Source organism: Perna viridis, chromosome 6 (assembly GCF_037379345.1).
Source record: "Perna viridis isolate PV_CMFRI_1.1 ecotype Kerala chromosome 6, ASM3737934v1, whole genome shotgun sequence".
Lineage (NCBI taxonomy): Eukaryota > Metazoa > Mollusca > Bivalvia > Mytilida > Mytilidae > Perna > Perna viridis.
This window is the reverse complement of record NC_142450.1, coordinates 39,943,009-39,965,419: the sequence shown is the minus strand read 5'-3', so window position 1 is coordinate 39,965,419 and position 22,411 is coordinate 39,943,009. Positions and strand designations below refer to the sequence as shown.

At 30.4% G+C, this 22,411-nt stretch overlaps 1 protein-coding gene across 2 annotated transcripts; it reads right to left on the bottom strand.

The window, feature by feature from the left end:
- Positions 1-259: 259 nt before the first annotated feature.
- Positions 260-22,005, bottom strand: LOC148614931 (uncharacterized). 2 transcript variants are annotated; one of them, XM_088589465.1, is made up of 5 exons: positions 21,592-22,005; positions 12,726-12,764; positions 9,836-9,886; positions 7,451-7,665; positions 260-1,214 (listed from the first exon to the last, which is right to left on the bottom strand). In XM_088589465.1, exons 1-5 carry the CDS (start codon positions 21,656-21,658, stop codon positions 1,164-1,166), a joined length of 423 nt encoding a protein of 140 aa, XP_088445591.1. In that variant the 5' UTR covers positions 21,659-22,005; the 3' UTR covers positions 260-1,163. The 2 variants fall into 2 exon arrangements, with proteins under 2 accessions (XP_088445591.1, XP_088445592.1); XM_088589466.1 differs by lacking the exon at positions 12,726-12,764 and having other exon boundaries at positions 21,592-22,001.
- Between the last annotated feature and the right edge of the window lie 406 nt (positions 22,006-22,411).

Below are 22,411 nucleotides of genomic sequence, written 5' to 3'. Positions count from 1 at the left end.
ACAACGTCATAAAGTTCAAGATTTTTTGCAGTGTAATGAATGTGTTGCCTCTTAGTTAAACTTGCTTATTTTGGGTGGTATTCTATTACTAAAATGTAGTGTACTTTACAAGACATCCATACTCCCAATCTTACAATTTTTCCTTAAAGAAATGTAGGTCTTATACAAATTTTTGGTTCAAATAAAATTGTTCAAACACAAGTACTCATTGCGTTGTCTGATTTATTTTCTAAAAAGCACAAAATAAGATTTAAAAGAATAAAGAAAATAAATACTTTATTTACATTCATTCGTATAAATACAATGCAAGATCATGGCATTATCGAATGTTTTTATTTCAAATATTTCAAATAAGTTACATTGCAAATATTTGAAGAACCCTAATTAATGAACAAACATTGTTCTATGTTTCAGATCCTAGGTTAAAACAGGGTGCATAAAGTTATCATTTTAGTTTGTTTTACCAACGATTAAAATCACGTTTGTTTGAATTTCATATAAAACTTGGATCGTCCAACACTATTTAAAACTTCCTGTTGTGTACAAAGAGATATATTTAATTCATGTATGTGGAGACAAAACAATTAAACATAAAAAAGTAATCAAGAAATTCTGTTTTGAAAAATGAAATTTTTGTAGTGTTAAAACTAAGTGTTTCACAGTTCGAACCATGGACCTTTTTATCTTTATAAAGAAAAAAAAGACAATAACATTTTTTCTGTCTCTCACATCACTCTCACTTCCGGACATATCCTTGAAAAAAATGTAACCAAAATATTCTATATGACTTTATAGAAAACAATAAAAGAAGAAAAATCAGATGCCAAATATTTCAGTCGTCTCACAAAATAGTTTTTAAACAGATCTTGATGTTTGAAAACTGTTTTTGTATATATACAATAAAATTTAGAAAAAAAAGAAATAAGAATAAAAACAACAAAAACAAAGAGGTAAATATAATCATAACATTTTTGACATGACAGCCATTTACACAAGATGTATCTGCAACTAAACCGTAATACCGCACAATTGATAAAATACTGTAATAAAATAGACATCAGGAAACAAAGAGACCAATTACAATGAGAAAATGTCTTTTTTTAAATGTCAGCATAAAATTTAAAAATGTGCCTATGCACATCAAAGTGACCGATAACATGACGTCACACGATATCGTTGGTGTCAGCAAGGTCTCGCAGTCTTTGTCTGTAGATCTGCAATTACATGAAATATTATAAATTCACTTTAATCCACCCACAAACTGACATTTTCATTATTTTTATTTGTGAAAATAGCCATTAGGTTTCTATGGTTAAAACTTATTTATCACTTACAAAAAGACATATGATATGGGATTGATGTCAAAATACTACGTAAAACAGCTACAAATAGGTAAGGGATTAAAGTTCTTATTGTTTTGTCTGTGCCGTAAAGCAGAATGTTAACAATCTTAGCATGTTATATGATTTTTTCGTTTCCTAGTTATTGATTACCAGAAGATGAATATGTTTGCACTGTATTTTTCGCGCGTTTATTAATCACAGTTTCTGCGACCAATATACTGTTGCGCAGTTTTAAATTTGCGATCGTTCCTAAAGTCGTATTATGATGTACCTCAAAGAAAATATTCACATCAGCTTAGACTTTGCGTTACTTGTCTTACCGGAAAAAAGAAAAAAAATAAAACTGCCGAAAGAATCTCAAGGTTTATAGTATCTCATACCATTAACGTTTGAATAAATTACTTATAATTACTTGGAGAGCCAAATTTTATATACTGGAAAAGACATTAAACATAAAAAGTATGCAGCTTGATTATTAATTAAATATGTTCGCTGGTTTATTAAAGGAAAATATTTTTTTCTAGAACAATATGAAAAAAAAAACCAAATTAGACAGAGTAATCAAAGGAACCAAGATTCTAGCGAAATTCAAAAGAATGTAATCCAGGGACAAAGACCAGACATGGAAAACAGACAAACACAACAAAGAACATAAAGCAACTAAAATAATACATACAAAGTAGCAAAAGCAAATGGGCAGCTCGGCCTCCAGTAAACATTGGGAGCATGAACCAGGTGCACCGGTAGGGTAAGCGTCCTCTGTTTTTTTTTAAAAACACCCGCCGAGTTGCTCATAAAAAGTCAAGTCCAGGGTGGACGAAAGAGGGAAGGAAAACTATGACACGTTGAATAAATCAGTTTAATGGTGCAGATGGATACACCGTAACGATTCACGATTTCATGATGACGACCATAAAACTTCTGTAGTGATGACTTCAATCTTGTAGCAACATAACCCTGTTCCAGAAGCCTAATTGTTAGAAGTCTAGCGGGATACAAAATATTTGCGTAGTTACGGCAAGCTCTGTCATAACGTATGAGTTCTGATATGAAAACTCCATACGCAGGTGTTGAAGAAATGTTGCCACAGAGGAATGGAAAATTAACAATTCTGACTGAAAAGTCATCACATTTGTCGTTTGGTCAATAGTTTGCAATTTTTTAGATGTAAGCATTTGAAATTTTGGCAGAAAAAGGGTTTCTCTCGATTTTCCAAAATACTAAAGAAATAAACAAGGATTTCAATAAAACTTCAATTTCACTTTAAAGTGTGTGTTTAACATGTAAAGAAAAATGAGGGTAAAACAGCTATAAAGAGGAGTCGGAAGAAATAACAAACACAAATAGCTAAACAAGAACAACAAACATTTATAATGAAACATCATTCAACTTCAATATATTTCGATTTAGTCTCAGAACTATAATTGTATTCATATTATATTAAATGAAGACTATGTGATCTCATCAACTTTAACTTTAAGCAGCCCGTCTATCAATGATACAAAGCAATGTAATTTTAACGAGGAACACAAGACAGTATTTACCCATATTTGGCGGATTTAGTTTGGCTGGCATTGACGGTATCTAGTGCTTCATAAGAGAATCATTCGGGTTTATTTAGACAATATATTGATACAAAAAACTATATGTAAACTGCACTATATTTCATCCTTTGTATCGCAGAAAATGTATCTTATTGAATGAACAAAAACAAAATGTTCATGACATAAATCTGGCAATTTGATTTTCATGATAGACTGGTCGTCTATCGTTGTATAATCTCCGACAACTCAACCTTAACCTTTGTTCACTGTTAGTATATAAGCTATCCAATACATGTGTTATGTTTTGTAATAAATAGATATTGATATGAATTAATATTTTCCCTCTCTTTGTAGCGAAAGTGAACGTCCGTTTGTGTAGATCGGATATATTGACCAGTTATCCTGCAACTTTTGTTCAGCTAAATCAACGACATATTAGCTCATATTAATCGCACCCAAGTCACTCAACAAATGAAAAGGAAATTACATTAGTATTCTAATGAAAGAACTGAAATGCGTTTGCTTTTCCCTCGATAACTGTTTATGCCACGCATGGTTATAATGAAAGTTCTTAGCATAGAACGAATTATGATGAATACAGTCTTTTAGTGTTAATATAAATTCCATTTAAAAATCATTCATTCATCAAGAATTCACTATGATACACGAGTTTTAGTAATTTATTTTACAGAGTTCAATCCAATATAGTCATAATGTAGAAATGAGCTCGCACGTCCCTAGCGCCATTTATTTACCAAACACTTAAGTAGCTCTATTTTGGTATTGAAAGGTTATGTCCGTGTAGCGTAAAAGTTTTTCGGAATATGATTTGATAAATCAGGATGCCATGATGGTCAGTCAATATTATTCAATTCAACGCAATTTCTAGCGCGTGTGATGACATTACGATTTATAACGTCCACTCACGTTACTGAAACTTATTTGTTTTAGACCAAAACAATACTAAGGGCACAGATATAAAGACGATCTTCTTAAAATTTTATATCAATTTCACCTACATTAGCAGTTTAATAAATCAAATAAGTAAATATATAAAAAAATATATAAGTTCTACAACGAGTAATCCAAACAATTGAAATGCTTCATATCACAACACATCACCACAAAGAACATACATAAAATCATATATACAAAGTAACAAAAGCAAATGAGCAACTTGGACTCCACTGAAAACTGTGAGCATGGACCAGATGCACCGGTAAGGTAGGACAGTTTTTACAAAAGATGGATAGTTCATGCAAAAAGATCATACTACAATCAAAATCAAGCGATTCAAAAAGTAGAAATAAGCGATGTAGTTTTTGCTAAAAATATAAAATAAAAGATTTTAGAATAAGAGCGCTCTGAAATTTCTGATTTTGTAAGCCAACAAACATGCGGCTGGTACACAGACCTTAATTATCTTAAATTCATTATCTTTTACAGCCGATATTAGAATTTAGTGCCAGTAATCAGAATTTCCTATGACATTTTCAATTCAATAAGGAGGTTGTACTTCCGTAATTTTCTCTATTTATTACATGCTACAGCGGAGGATGGACAAATCAGAAAAAACATGTGTAGGAAAATGTTGAAGAGATAGCTTTAAGGAAAAAGAAAAGTGCTTCCTACATAAAAGCAAACACTGAACACAAGTTTAATACTGAAGAATTCATTGACTTTCATCAAGTAGAATGAATGAATACATGTGTTTGTAAAATATAGATATTTGCTGATCAAACACACACCCAATTTTATACATCCAATTAACACTTAATCTAATTATAACTTTTGATAGAATATGTATTAGGCTTTCTATTTGTGAATGGTAGAATTTGTTTGAAATGTCTTGGGATAAAACTAACAACAAATAAAGACGGGAAATATTCATAAAAGGTTTGTTTCGCATTAGAATCAATTATGTTGGATTTAAAAACTTGGTTTGTGTGTTTTTGTTTGTGAAATTTTATGAAGATTTGAAAAGCGCTATTTCACTGACCAAGTAACATAGATATATAGTCAGTTCATGCAGGAAACTAACCCATTTATAAGTGAATTGGACATGATGAAGCATTGTAATTAATAATAGTTTTGGCTTTTCTAGATAATTAAGGCATGGAACGGCTTAGTCTACCAGGTGTTCTATTTATAACATTTCGTAATTTTTCTGTATTAGTTACTTATAACTGTAAATAAATGTTGTTTACACCCCATATGTTTCGTTCAAAATGATCTGTACCGGATGATATTTATGCTATTAATAGTGTCTTCAGGTAAAAGAATGAAATGTTAAGAAAAGACCCGAATGGTTCATGAATTTGTTATATCACTTTGAATGTTTAAGAAGTTTCATTGTAATGATAGAACAAAAGCTTTCCACGGTTTCATTGGTAGTATTACGAAACAATAAATGAGATTAATGATAAAAAATATACATCTAATGCTTTATAACCGCACCATTGATCTTGGTTAAATGTTAATGGCTGTAATTACATCTGAGTTAAAGCTAAGTATTTCTTAATCTTTGAAACAAACTATTGTATTCTATGTAATATTATATTTCTTCCATGAAGAAAGTATTACAGTTTCATATTGAAATTAATGTTTCGGCTTGATCCCGAGTTGAACTTTTAAGAACTATAAGGAGTTCTTAACAAATCAAATAAAAGAGAAAGGAAACATTTTTGGACAACAAAAAATTGAAAAAAACAACATATGCATAAATTATCAGTACTTGTGTATACAACAATGGAAACAGAGACAAACATACGTGCTTAACTTTATCTTTAAATTGTTAATACGTGGGATCACGATTAATAAAAAAAATAAATACAATTCATATTTAGAAAAAAAAACGCATATTTATATAACATGAGAGGCAAATTAGATGGGAGAGACATGTAGTTGATATATTATTATTTTTTACGTAAAGTGCATTTTTATTTTTCAAGTGTAGGTTACTTAATATCTTACATGGAAAAAGATACAGCCTGTTACTTTTTATAATCTTTTATTAAGTCATTCTTATTTCAATTCAGATGTGGTACGAGTAATCATTATGAATGACAATGGTTCATTAAATAGTTCAAATGCTAATTATTGATTTCCTATATTTTCAATCGCAATCAATACTTCTTGTTTAGCAAATCTCTCTGATATTGATTGCTTTAAATTCTACTTCAGGATTGCTGAAAACTTTTAAAAATTACATTACACCAATTAATAAAAAAACCAAAACACAAAACGGTTAACTTAGGTATGTATTTAAAGATTCTTTACAGATTTGTTTAAGCTTTTAAAAGTGCCCGAAGTCGTGCACAATCATGACAGCTGTAGAAGAATCACACAATTAATCATGTTAACATATCAAGTTTATATAACATTAGATAATGTCATCAACGATAAAAATAAAAGTAACTGATATTGGAAAACATCACCGATTATTATAATTTTATAATAAGATTCGCTCACTTCATACAAATAAGCCAGGTACTATATAAATAATTATAAGTAAATCGGCAATCGGCTATACCTAGTAGGTTACCAAATTAAATGAAGCAAGAGGTGCTGATATGAATTTATCAATCTGGTCATATAAGATAAAAATAACATAGGACGCATTTTGAAGTGATTTAAAAATATTTAACTATGCATATCTCTCTGGTTCCAAATCATTTTTAACATTATTTGTTATTAGTAACATAATCATCAATGGAGGAATAAATTAGAACAAAATAAATATGGAATACTTTCTTAGATCTATTTATGTTTCTGTTCTTGAAAGTATCTGTTTCTATAAGAGTATAATCATATGGATGATTATTAAATTCAGCAGCATTTAGAATAAAAACACTTGCTTTTATTCACTAAATTGACATTTGATGAAATGCCTTTATAGAGTTGTCAACATTTTGGCTTCTTGACATACTTGAGGACCAATAATTACAATAATTATGTTAGGTAAGTAACAAAGTAATGGTTCTAAGTGGTCACACAGCAATTCATTAATGAACCGATTGATGTCTGTTGACATTTTGTTATGTAAAAAGAAGGCTAGATGGGGGTAATTCATAAGTTTTTAGGCATCTTAATAGTATTTAGTGAATATCATAAAATGAAAGCAAGGTAACATATTTTTTTCAAGTCGAAACCCTATTGCTACCACACGAGCACAAATGTTTTCCAGAATTTCCTATTTACACTGAAAAATTTATCAAGTGGTTACAGAAGAGGATGCGAATTAAACATTAACACCATCTATCCATGTTACCAAATAGTTGCGCATGAATCTTTTGGACCATCATGCTATGTAACAGAGAGGTTGCGAACTAAACACCTGTATCATCTATCAACATTCAAGCGTTTTCCGTATCGTTATAAATCTCCTATTTTCAGGCAGATATAGAAATATTAAATCCTCATTAATGTAACAGATTCACGATTCCGATCCACTACAAAAAATATTTGTTAAGGTCGAAACTGAGTAATTTATTTATAGACTTGAAGAATTGAATGTCATTTTATTGATGATGTGGATTTGAAGAACAATACTGTTACACTTACCAGTTCTTGCACAAGGTCACTAAGAGTTTTCAGATCTTCTAATCCATTGTATTCTGACGATTGTTCTAATATTGGTTCACTAGGTGATAAATCATAATGGTCTATTCCGTAATTATCTAAATCAGAATTTTGTAATAATATCTTTCTGAGTAACAATTGATCATTTTGGTTTGTCTTTGTCATATCTGTTGGTGGACCCGATCTCTTTCCATTTCCTATGAAAGAAATGTGATAACATATGTAAATAAAACTAGATCCTTCAACCTTTTTCGTTAATTTGTAGAACCTTTTTTTCCATTACATGTTCTTTTATCTATATTTTAGATTGTTATGAGCTTAAGATACAATTTTTATTTATGGATGATTTAAGACAAGTTGATACAGATAATAATCCTTTTTTATTTAAACAACTATGGTAGAAACATCAAACGGCTCCTTGAATATAACTTTTTGGCTGTAGCAGTTCTCTAACTTAAAAAAAAAATATTGGTGAAAAAAATAATCAAGGGAACTAAGATTCTAGCGGAAATCAAATGAATGTTATCTAGGGACAATGACCAGACATGGAAACAGAAAAATACAACAAAGAACATAAAATAACCAAAATAATACATACAAAGTAACAAAAGTAAATGAGCAACTCGGACTCTACTAAAAACTGTGAGCATGGACCAGGTGTACCGGGACGGTAAGCGTCCCTGCTTTTTAGAAACACCCGCCGAGTTGCTCATAAATTCAAGTCCAGGGCAGACGAGAGGAAAACTTGCAAAACTGTTGATGTTTCTCTTTTTCATGTATTTATTTTTTGCATGACCTTTAAGGTCAACATACACATTATGAAAAGTAGAACTAAAACTGTTGTGAAAATAGTAAACATTCATCTAAGCCAAACCCTTTAAGTTATCAAGAAATCTAAAATGATGTTTATGCAAATTGTTGCAACAGTAAAATATTATTTAAAAAGTGCTATTTATTGACATTCTCAGATGTTTATAAACATAAATCATATGAATTTGTTCCCTATATCTTTCAATGAAAAACGTAGTGAACATTTCCTTATATGACTTTCTAACTGACTAAATTTATAAACATTGTCGGACGTGAAGGAAAGGTAATAAAAAAGAAAAGAAAATGGGAACAAGGGATTTTCTAACAGTATTTTATATGAAAGGTTATTTCTTGAAGTTAAATCCTGAAACTACCTTTAAACTTTGGCAAGTGTTTAGTTTTCTATTAAAATATTTTAAAGTATGAAATGTTTCAGTTAAATTAAACACTGACATCATCAAACTAGCTGATCATTGATATTATTCATGGCAAAATTTCCAATTTTACACCGAGTAACATGATATTTCACTTACATACATGATTCGTTTCCATTACGAACGTTTAAGGTGAAATTGAACTGTTCATTCGAAAATAAAAACATATTTGTCGGTAACAAAACTCTCTAAAATTAAACGAAGCGTGTGTGTCTTAGAAAAGGGAAAGGTTATAGAAATCAGATATAGAGTAGAGTTGAATTGACTAAAACTCAAGTGGTGATGATATCAGATGTACATGGATATATTGAACAGATTATGTGTAGGAGGTGAACACTGGGGAAGTGCACTGATTCATGTTGGTTTATGCTTCATTCGATGTTACCAAAGTAAAAAAGAACTTCTTGTCTCAATTAAACAGAGTCGAATTAACGGAATGAAGTTTTAATTATTCATTCTATATTGTATTGCATCATATTTTATTATGCAAATAACCACTTTTTAAATTTTTAAATTATTTGCATATCTTGTAGTATTGGTAACGTTTCAAATATCTTATTTATAAAGATACAATGTGTTGTTTTCAAATTGGCTTGGTTTTCTGACAAGCTGCTTTGGCCTTTTTGCTGCTTTGGCCTTTTTGCTGTTTTGGCCTTTTTGCTGCTTTATCTCAATCTTGGACCAATATTACCAATTCATGTGGTCATAATTTGAGGCAAATATGACATATATTAACCGTATACCTATGTCAATCAAAGGGCCGGTCAATAATGTTTATGATATTGAACAAATGTGTCTGATGGGTGGTAAATGCAATGCAGCCTTGATTCGATTATTGATGATATATATACAAAATCATGAGTTTTACTTTAAACATGTGGTAACATTATACACAATGTATTTCTTAAAGTTGTCATCTATATCAACAGCTATATATCTATCCATATTGGGAACTTTTCTACGTATTTTGTTTGATATATAATTGGGAATTGAAAACCAATATACGTTACGATCATCAAATTACTATGCAATTCGAAATAAGTTAAAAATAGGTGGACTTTCAAATTGAAATAGTCTCATTCTTATTATTACAATTGATCTTTTCTTATATAAAAATTCATACCTCCAAAACATGCATGGATCGCCCATCGTCCTCGGCATTTATTGGTAAAACCTGAAACATTACAAATATATGTCAAAGCAAACAATTGAATGTAATATCATATGTTCGAGATATATTAATATTTTACATTAGACCAACCGTAAACACCAACAAGAAGACAAATTTTGAAATACAATACTAGATTTGTTGTATCTTGTGTCTAGATATATATATGGGTGATATTTAACAGTCAATAAAATTTAAAACAACACAGATTTCAAGAAAAATAACACTTTACAGAAACCTAAATTTTGAGACATCACTTATCACGTTTTTGGAGTTGAAACAAGGAAAAATCATTGACAAGTTTATTATGCTTTCAGCACAGACATACTATTATTAGAAATCCGTCAGGAAAAGTCACAATTAGGTTACAATAAGTATGAATTTCTTTCTTTATAAGAGTGCTTAACTTGGTTGTTCAAGTGCCAAATCATGAGGGGAAAGCTAATGACGGGCTGCCGAAAGTACAATCTTTTTTTTTGCTAAAGTGTAAAACCAGCGAGTTGATTCAAACTTTAGCTTTATACATCAGTAATAATAGTATCCATTCATTGAAGGATTAAACATCTGCCAGCAGCCAAGAGCAAAAAATAACTATATATTGGAAACTTGAGAATTATTGAACGTGGCAAAATTTAACATAAACTAAGGACTGTCATTTCCCTTTGAAACCATAATACTAACGTGCCTTCATAATTTATTTTCTGTTAATCAGCAGGGGGTGACTTTGTGTTGTATGGTCCAAGTTTGGTAAGTGTTGGGAAACAAAGCAGTGTTTCTCAGGATGTTTGCTATTGCAAGGGAAAAGACTTGTTTAAATCCAAAATATAATCTTTGGTGTTATTTCGTATTTTTCTGTTCAAAAGCGTTGTCACAATTTTTAAAAATTAACACGCAATATAAATCATTTTGGATCACATGAAGTATGATGAAGCGTAAAAGCACGAAATTGTAGGGGTAGCTCAGGCTATGCACTATGATTTACAAGAGGCTGTTTTTTTTTTTTTTTTTTTTTTTTTTTATCACAAATCAATACAAAAAGTACAACGCACTCTCAAATTACTTCCTATATTAAACACTCCAAATCATTCATTAGTTGATTAAGGCGATGAAATCGTTTATTTTCTGATTTTCTGCGATAAAAATACGATAATCCCCACTGAAACATGTACTTATAATGACTCGAACCTAATGTATAGATTTACGATTACGTGTTATTGTAACTGTTATTATTATTTAACTATATATATATAGTTAACAACATGCAAAACATAGAAATATAACGTTTGATGATGTATAACACTATAAAAAATCACAATAGCAAAAACAGGATGTGATAATTGTCATATATTTGTAAATATATTTGTATATTGGTTTAAAACAGAATAATTATTACCTCTCACAAATGGTAAATTGTTTATTAATGAACAACAATGTTGATATATTAATACAATGTGTGTAAAAAGATGATATCGATTCAGAAAATGACAATAAGAGACCAATGAAGTAAGAAACTAATGACAATGAGAGAAAAGTCCTGTGTAGGTAGTTGTTGGGTAAATAAAAATGGCGTTTTCAATGTTTGCAATTCATTTACTTCCTTGTAGAACAACCCAATACACAACCTCGTTACGTGCATTTTATGTATATGAATTATGATAAATGTAGAAATCTAATGAATTCAAAGTACAAGATGTTTTAAGAGGACGATATTATATGTAAACAATACAAATATGCAAAATGACATTTTTAATAAGTAAACATGCTTAAATGTATATATATATTGACATATAAAGTATACCTTAAAAACAAGCGTATTGTACAGTTTATATGTTTGTGGAGAGGAGGGATCGCAATGAGTTCGGAAATGCGTTATGCGATATTGCAACAAGCGAGCAAGGATGCATTGCCAGGGATATTAGCTGTGTATAGATAAGGTGCAACTAACTTCATTGGGCATCTAATATCATTTGTCGTTATATGGACTTATATTTAATCATAAAAAAATTGTTCTTATTCTTAACTCTAAAACTGCAACAGACAATTGGACAATTTGAATTGACATCTGTATACCCAATGAAAAGTTGAGTCCTTTCGCATGTGTCATTCTGTAATGAGTAATTGTAATATTTACATTCCATTCATTAATACAAACTGAATAAGGTAATTGAGTATTTTGAGAGACAAAATATACATTTTCAAAGTTAAAAATTTCAAAATAAATTTCAAAGACGATCCGTTTTGTTTAGCTACAAGTTGGATAATATCTCGTTTACCAAATTAAAGCAACCTGGTGCTAAAACGAGAACTTCTTTCCTGTCGTTTGTTTATTTAATGGTCAGGGTATGAATTCTATTAATTCTTTGATTGTTTGTCTAGCATTAAATTTCTCTATCTTATTCTTTATTTAAGAACCAAATACGAATAACACATAAGTTTTAAAATTTTATGAAATTATATTTTTGTCTTATTATGAATACAGGGCCTTAAAAGAATAAATAAATCTGCTATGTTTTGTACACTTGTGATGCAAGGCAACTTAGGTAACCGATAATGTTGATGAAATAATTATTCAATTGTACAAAATTTCGTAGAAACGTTATATTAGAATTGAAATATTTTTCTTCAAATTAGAATTTCGTGTATTTTAGGCATATTTCTTCAAATATAAGTATATGTTTGAATTAAGGCTGACTACAATTGAACCGGAATAGATATTTATTAGTATAAAAAGGAGCAAAAGAGAATATCATCAATAAGTAGCAAACAAAATTTTGACAAAACAGCGATCTAAATTTTACTCATACAGAATGGCTTTGGATGACCTTGACATGATGCGCATACTTACCAGGGAATAACTCCCTTATTTCCGCAGGCACTCTGTCACCTTGAAACGACATATTGGCAATTTATATACGAATCAATTATGTTTTTGTAGACAACAATATATTCAATTATTTATTATCATGACTGATGCCTATTATGTCTCCTAAATTTACCATATCATATGATAGTCATGAAGAAACAGTGAAACCCAAATCTGTCTTAATCTATCTTAGGTAAGATGAGAAACGTTGACAGAGTAAAGACAGGCAAAAATATTTATACTTATGTGTCTGTCTTATTACTTGTTCATATGTTATAACATTTATGTATATGAATTCATTTTATAAAGTTTCATTCTAATGAAACAAATATGATATTACGACGATGATAAAGCTGCACTTGAGCTCAATGAAACATACATAGATGAACGGTCTTTTCATTTATATGCATTAATGTTGCTGTACTAACAGTTATTGGACACAATTGTTTGTAAGGTTTATCCACGCACATATATGGCTAAAGTAGAAATGAAGATATAAACACTGGGCTGAAACCTACCTTTTTTCATTACTATAATGTTAATATAGTGACAATTGTCTCTTAAGTGATTATGATCAGAAATTGATATAACTGACAAGAAAACAAAACAATTGTAGGAAAATAGTAATGTTGTAATAACATCCCTGGTTGTGTAAAAACAATGCCGAGGCACTGAAAGGCAACGTACGCTGGCGTAAAAAATTCTTACTTTGCAACACAAACCGAACTAAAACATTTGCTTCATCTTAACCCCCAACATTTGCGTCAATTTAATTATAAATGGTTGAAACTATTTAGAATAATTAGTTAAATAAATATCTTGAACAACAAATTTGTTTCCCTAATCTGTGATAGACACTATATAAATAAGTAAACATATTATCTTTATATCTTTTAAAATGATATCAATTTCACATAAATGATGTATTGTATACTTTACTCGTTTACTGTTTAAGTGTAGCAAATTATCATATCCTACATGGATGATAAATTCTGTAAACAGTGTTCTGAATCTTTGGAATAAAACACTCAAGCTATGCCTGGCTTGCTTTATAAATAAATGAAAAGTGACTTTCAAAATGTAATGAAATTTTACAGCTCGTTCAGATTGCTGAATGCATGTTCAATACATAAATCACTGTACTAATTTTTAGTCATATTGTTGTAAACACCTCTTTATAACCAAAAGAGTTTTGCCACCCAGTCTCTTGTGAGTATATTATCGTGTAAGCAGCTGATTAACGGAAACAGATCTTTTTGAAATCGCTTTTTAACAAGCAATCTTGACATTAAGGATGATATAATATATGGATGTTCAAACAATAGGCTGTAGATTGTTTGTGTTTGGTGTACTATTTTTGGGTAAGTAAATATCACAAGACAAATAGTCTTTATTTGATTAGACAACTTAGAAAAGTAATGTTTTCGTCATAGATCTGATAAAACGAAACTTTCTCAAATACAATATGGATGGAAATTGGATTCAAAATTCATTCATCAAAGAATGTACTTATTTGTTTGCTCCCAGTCGCACTCCAGATTAGATGCTTCAAAAGAATTTGAAGTGTAAAACTGAATGAAATCCACACAAGCCTATTCAGAGGAAAGTATACATTGATGTTAAATATAACACTGATTAATTTGTATATCAATATTTTGGGACTTCACGAAATATGACTCCTTAAAAAAGCCGAAAATGTTTCCGAACAGTGCAAAAAAACAATCGCTTCCTTACTTGAATGCATTTTTAATACTTCTTAAATATTCCAAAATATGACTCAAATTGAAAACAACAATATGAACTAAGAAGTCAGGTCGAAAATACACAATGTAATTCTGTTAAAATTTACGTTCCGTTAAAACATGAAAATTGTATAATTTATATTTTATGTCGGCGTAGGACTCAACATTATCCTATCATAAAGAATGTCTCAGTTAACCTTTTAATTTTTAATGTTTTTATAGTCTTTTATTTCATTAGAGTTTCATTTGTCCTATTGATGACGGTGTCCCGTATATTTATTACTAACTATTGCATTTCTGCTTTTGAATATGTCTAGACTTCGTTCCAAATCTAAATGATGACTTTGTATGTAAAATTTTAGTTACTTTGGTCTTTGTCCCTGGATAACATTCTTTTGATTATCGCTGTAACTTGGTTCCCGTGATTACTCTTAAAAAAGTAACATTATCTTCAAATATGATTTACAAGTGGTAAAAGTGGTTTATTTTTACATCGCAGATCCATTTTGCAAAACGTGGCATAAGGTTGTTGAAAATCCTCAATTTTAGACCGATTATCCTGAAATGTGGTTTTATGAACTTCTTTTGTTTATTGTCTTATGCAATAACAAGAATTTTGCTAAAGCCTTAACGTATTAACGTAAATTAACCTGAAACGGCATTAAATGACTTTAGAATGGCTTAAAGTGGTCTAACATTCTTTTCAAACAAAAATTTCTTATGCATTTGTATAAAACTTAACGCTTCACAGAATGGGACATAATTATTCTGAAATCAGTTTTGAATATTTTCCTAACCTATTGAATATTTTGCTGATCTATTCCTTCACTCTTATGAGGCTGAATGTATATCTGAACTGATCCGAAAGAAAGAATATTGTATAGGTAGATCCTTTAATGTCAATTTCGGCTATATAGATGACGTATCATCTTTAAACAAACCTAGTTTCGGGAATTTGATACATCGCTTCTACCCACAAAGAACTTGAAATAAAGGATACTACAGACACTGTGAAGTCAGCCTCGTCTCTTGACCTACACTTAGAGATCGTTGATAAAGGAAAACTACTGACCAAACAGTACGACAAACGTGATGACTTTTCATTCAGAATTGTCAACTTTCCTTTCATCTCTGCCAATATCCCTTCAGCACCCGCGTATGGATTTTTCATATCACAACTCACATGTTATACCAGAGCTTGCCGTAACTACTCAGACTTTTCTAGACGTCTCACAATTAGGCTTCTGAAACAGGGTTATGTTGCTACAAGATGAAAGCCATCACTACAGAAGTTTTATGGTCGTTATCATGAACTCGTGGATCGTTACGGTGCATGAAAACTGATTTATTCAACGTGTCATAGTTTTCCTTTCCTCTTTCATCTACCCCGGACTATACTTTTTTATGGGCAACTCGGCAGGTGTTTCTAGAAAAACAGGGGACGCTTATCCTACCGGTGTACCTGGTCCATGCTCCCAGTTTTTAGTGGTGTCCGAATGACGAATTTACTTTTGTCGCTTTGTATGTATAATTTTAGTTACTTTATGTTTTTTTGTTGTGATTGTCTGTTTTCCATGTCTATTCTGTGTCCATGGATTACATTCTTTTGATTTCCGCTAGAATCTTGGTTCCCTTGATTACTCTTCCCCAATGTTGTAAAAAGAAAGTTAACGATTTTTTTTTTGGTCGGATCAGGTCAGTGTTCGTACGATAGCAGCAACTGCTTTTTTCTCCTTTAAATGGGTTATGACATTTGTTGAAATAATATCCTAACTTTTTATTACGATTTGTCAATATAATTAACCTTTGAAGAAAAATATAAAAAAGAAGAATTACCATTTTGGCAATTGTCGACACTGAAAATATGACTTCAGATATAACTCTTTGGTGAAAGCAAATACGAAACAAGCCAACTTAAAGGAGGGTACGGATTCAAATGAAATCAATCTGGATTTTCCGCTTTTAGTATGATGTGTTGCTGAATTAAACAAATACGAAATAATTTCCAAGTTAACATAAAAATTATCAGAATCCTATTATAGGATATTTTTCTTTCATTTTATATTTTGACCAAAAAAGATCTTAACTTTTGTTGCGACTGTTATATCGAACTAAATAAGCAATAAATATAACAAACGAGTAAAATGAAATAAGGCTGCACATTGGCAGTAAATAGATACATGTAAAAAAGGAAAATGTGTAAATGGTAGATTTATTTACGGTTGAAGTACCAATATATCATGTCCAGCCATAGATAATTGGGCAATTAACAAACAACGTGTTTTATAATTGTTTTATCATTAATAACGGTTGTGACCTATTGGGACAATAATTACCATATACGTTGACGACAGTCGAGGTAAAGTAAACACTACAACTGTCTGACAGGAAACACAAGAGAAACAAATATTGCTGAGAAATGCATACTATAATCTGCATACATTTCTGTCCATTAAAAAATCCCTATTTGCTCAGACAACTACGACACAATATTTTACAATTTCAGAAAAGTCAATTTGATCGCAATCATATAACGAAATTATTGTTTAAGATATTGCTAAGAGCGCTTTTGTGATGAAATATGGATGAAAGGAGGGGTTATTTTTAGAATAAACAACTGCAAATGTTGATAGTCCGAAACACCATTAGTTAAACGACGTTATTTATATACTGCGTTTGAACCGTCTTGTTTTTCTTTTTGTTTTTTTTTTATTCACCTCTTAAACGACTTTGATCATTGTATGATATAATATTTTTATCATTATAAAGTGGTGCTTAACTGAAACCGTTAATTATTCTTCAAAGTAGTTCTTTCTATAAAGAGCCTTGAATACATATGCAATGTTTAGATTCGGGATTAAATACCAAATTCAAAACAAGAAAAAATAGCTCATAGAAATTCAGCAATATTTTAGATTTTGATATTAATTTGTTAAAGATGAAACGAATATTTGAGAAAAGTGCAAATATTATTATTATAATATCTTTTAAGAAATCAAAGGTCTTGTCCATTATAAAAAATGTTTATCTTAGAAATAGATTTTATTTCTGTTGTCATGGTTTGTCTTCTTTGCTTTTCATGGGACCGTTTAATCGGTAACTCGATGGTATTCCCGGGATTAAACGACCAGAACTCTGCTTCATGCTGATAGAGTTGAATTCATCATTAGTGAGAATGATAACGTTTTTATTTACCCTTCGTTATTATAAATATTATGGCTGTTATGAAAAAAAAATGTTGCTGCTGCATGCTGTTACTTTTATTCTTTGTTATTGTTGTTGCTGTTCCGATAGTTGTTTCTGTTCAATTCTACTTCTCCTTCTGTTTTTTCCATAACTTCATTTCTGAATTGTCGCGCAAACTTGATTGCTTCTTCTTGTTTTTTTGTGTGTTGTCCTTCGCTCGTGCATCAGGCTGCTGTGTTGTAGTGTATGGATATGACTCATATATGTCCTTCAACCTATCTTTGAATCGGAAGTTACATTGTATTAAATATACGTAGGAGTAGGAAAATTGCAATCCCATTTTCGAAAATAACGATGAGATTACTTTAGTATATCCGCTCTTATATATAATTAAGTTCTTAAAATGAATATTATAGCAGAATTCAACTCAGAAAGTAGTTCGTTCCCCTCAAATCACGGTAATGTATACAATGCCTTCGGTTGGAATTTTATTCACCCGCAGTTTGGTTGTTTGGATATAAAGTATTTCTTTGCCTTTGATTCAATGATTCCATTTTGTGACACGCTATATGAAGGTTTTACAAAGAACTGCAAAACTTGTATATGAATGACGATAGCATCTTATAATATCTTAAATCGGCAACCTCATCGTTTTAACTTTCATTATTCCTACTGCCGGAAATATATACTATTTTAGGCTACTAATGTAATACATAAAGTATCAACAGTTTCTATTAACAAAAATTCATCGAAATGACTGTGACGCCTCTGATGAACAGAATAACGGCCAGTTTTTTTAACATTTTGACACGATGTTAGATCTCGCCCTTTCGTGGTCACTGTGGTAACTCCTGTCTCGACTTCAAAACTGTTGATGTTCTGTGTTTAAGTACAGGTCCATATAAAGTTCAGACACTGCCAATGGTTAAGTGATTCATTGTGAAGGAAAACCAAAAAAACAAACGATACTTTTTCAGTCTACATATGCTATACTTTCACATAACAGCATATTTTTTCTGCTTTCTGCATTCAGATCTGCACTTTTTAGAAATCATACATTTATCTCCCACTAAAATCAACCAAATGAAACGACAACTCTTACAAAGTACCAATTTCATGTACAATCTATACAATTTAAATCTTAAAAGCCCAATAACAAAATGACAAAAAAAGATATGTTACCAGTTACTGTCTCTGAACAAATAAAAAAACTAAATTCGGTGGATTTTTGACATGTATGAATCACTTTGAAAACGACTTCTACCTAAAACAAATATAACTTGATATTTCCTGTTCCTGAAGCTACGTACCAGGCACACACAAAAAATGATGTTTCCTCGTGTATTTTGAATCTACTTGCATCTGAACCTGATAATCTTAATTCAGGTATACCAGAAGAAACAAAAGATGAAATGATAGGAATCAAATACACAAGAATTTTGGCTCAGTCCTTGTATATGTCATTTGTAAAACAACTGAAATTAGGAACGTTTAGGGTATCACATAGAAAAAAGTTTGAACAAAAAAATTTATTAAAATTTAATTGTTTCAAAACATTCAATAAAATGACAATGCCGTCATATGATCCCTTTTCCAAATCTTCTACACATTCTTTGTAGTATTTTCGTCGTATGATTACTTACTACGCATTATCTTAAGAATTTAGATCAGGCACTGTCATATAACTAATAGCTTAGTTATTAGATTTAATGGTATGGGGGAGGCAAAATTGATGTTATAATATATGTTCCATCAGAACAAAAAGCTGACTATTTGTTTTATAATTAAGATTATGTTTCATATTGAAAATTTTTTATGTAGAATTTGACGATTTGAAGCATTACACATGTAGTGCAATTAAAAAAAAAACACCAATTTATTAAAAACTTAAAAGTAAACCAATTCAGCGCAAATCCATGCAATATTTCAAATTAAGTTCACTTGTTAACCACAACAAAAAACACTTGGTGTGATTAAATAGTGTAATTAAATGTATAAGTTGATACATATCAGTATCTGTATGATTGATTGATAGAAATCACTGTACAAACAGGATCCTGAATCAGTAGAAACCAATTGGAGTGTAGAATTACATTCATCGCTAATAATGGTGTATGACTAGTGTTGGAAGTAATGATCAAAGTTGCTCTTATTGATTACAACTTCATCAAAAGTTGCAGAATGCTCATTATTGCTATAATACAAGGTAAATAGTTGTATTGCTCCTTGTCATTGCCTTATAAGATAAAATTGTTTTCACACCAAGAAGATAATAGTGTAGTCCCAATATTCATATGGGAAAAATGTTATGATTGATGAATACAGGTAATGCCTAGAACAAAAAAGATGTTTTTTTCTGATTAACTTTCCCTATACACCTATAAAAACTGGGTTAGCCTGATAAATGAACTGAACAAATATCCCCAAAACAATCTAAATGCTCCCAGAGCAATATATGGAACTGTTAATTTCTAAATGTATGACAACAAGACAATTTAATGTTAAATATTGATATTTAACAGAACTTAAGGATGCAACAATTATCTGATTGAACTTTTGGTTTGAATAAGTTATAACTTTTGAAGGGTACAAAAATTTCCAGGAAACATAGGTGGTGAGCTATGTCATACAGGATTTTTAATAGTGTGATTTACAGTTATTTTCCTGCTTTCACGTGGGCTCATACCTACGTAAAACCTCAACGGAAGTTGTATGATTGAATACGTAATTGTTTCAAATGACCACGACCTAGTGCAAAATATATATGAAAATAAAGTAATCACTTTTGTTTCAATTAAACAGCTTTTGCTGGTAATAACTTTGCATAGTTTAGTACAATTTATTATCAAATAATTTCATTAATCTAAATTAAAGCAAATTCGTCTTTTTTTATCCCTTTACATTTTTAAAGAACATATCAAACAATAAGAATCTATCTTAGAGGTGAATTGAATACCACAAATGCACTTTTAAAAAAGTTCACAGTGAATTTACGTTGGTTTTACTCATTTTTGTGCTACACATTATGAATTATGAATTGTCTCCTATCAAAAGGCATTTGTTTTGGTAACCAATTCATATTGCGTAATCCTACTTTAAGTACGTAATTGTAAATATAACATCACACGATCCGTTTGAATAGTCTAAAACATAGAAGTTTTTTTCTCTGTATTATGGAAATATTTACTATATCAAAAATTCGATTAAGTTGTCAACTAAATAGTGGGAACAAAGTAGTAGAAGTGATAAGCTTATGTAGTGAATTACATCATTTGTTTCTTGCACAGTACTGACAGTATTCATCAACGTCCTTTATATCATGAAAACTCCACACCCACTACACATTTTACTTCAATTTTCGATAACACATTTGAAAACAAAATCACAATCTTCGAGCGTTTTTGGATAAGTCATTGTTCATATAGGTCAACTATTAACCACAGATAATGTGTGATTTTTTAAAATTAAATAGCCTACATCCATCGAAAAGAAAAAATAAAAATATCGGATAAATATTACAAATAATCTTTAAAAGACGTTTATACATTACATTTTCTCCTTTCTTTCATTAACATGAATGAATGTATAATCAAAAATAAAAATATAAAAAGAGTTTCTAATAGGTTTAACAGATTTACATCAAAGTTACCAGATATTTTGATTTAATCTCAAATAAGGATTACCCTTTAAGTTAACAATGCTTGATAATTAACTAAGATACCCCATGTACTTCCTTTTTTATAATACAACTGAACTTAACAGATCTTAGGACTTCGCCATCAGTTGATTGAAATCACTTTAACTTGATGTTCTCAATTAACCTAAGCCTTATTTTTTCTTCCTTTCCATAACAAATACTATTCTTACTGAAATAGATATGAATTAATACTTAGTAAAACTTTAACGATACTTAATCTTACCTGAAGTTGACGTCGTAAAATACGTTATAAGTAATGCAATTAACCAACAAGTGTGTGTAACTTTCATCTCCTAAATAATCCAAAAGATTAAAATGGTTTCTCTAATTCCGATACGTTTATAAGTTCACAAGAGAGAAAATTAAATGAAAATTGGATCTGTTGTAAAATGGTGGAATCCAATCTTCTATAATCTATAAACCTGACGCCTCCGCCACCATAGACCAAGACTTTGAGTAAAGGTATTGGATATCTGGGAATATCAGTACTGCCCAGTTACTGGTTTATCAAAGTCACCCCAAATTTACGTCACTCTAGGAAAAACAAATGTTGTTACATCAAAGGATTGTTAGTGAGTAAGTTGTCGGAAACTGTCATACTCATACTAGCGAGTGTATAATCCCTGCTACCCTTGTTTACACAACCAATAACAGCTTGTGATTATCAAGTGTATCATTGGTTGGAGAACAGAAGGTGGGATTACATGTTAATTTTGTCAGCAAATATGATTCAATATTGTATATAATTACAGTTGCAATTACGTTCAAATGATCTTTAAATGACTGGACAATGACCGAATAAGGATAATAGGGTTGAAGCGTAAATGTTTTCTACAAAAGAATTTAGCGTTCTCGTGTAGACAGTTGTGAAATAACACTTTTTTCCACAGCGAATCAATAATCGTTATAATAGTATTTCATTACCATTCATTTTTTCATATTGAAAAATATCCCTATAAAAGTCTTCTCTAATTTTATCTGTATTATCTGTATTATTTTGTGATTTATATCGCCATTTTGAGCATGTTAATTGAAACATCAAA

Bases quoted from the DNA above. Each gene is read 5' to 3' on its own strand.
- LOC148614931 (XM_088589465.1), bottom strand. From the start codon at position 21,658: ATGAAAGTTACACACACTTGTTGGTTAATTGCATTACTTATAACGTAT. The intron at 7,666-9,835 runs GTATGAATTTTT...TTTCTTTCATAG, and splicing joins GATCCATGCATGTTTTGGAG to GAAATGGAAAGAGATCGGGT. The intron at 1,215-7,450 runs GTAAGTGTAACA...ATGTAATTGCAG, and splicing joins GTGACCTTGTGCAAGAACTG to ATCTACAGACAAAGACTGCG.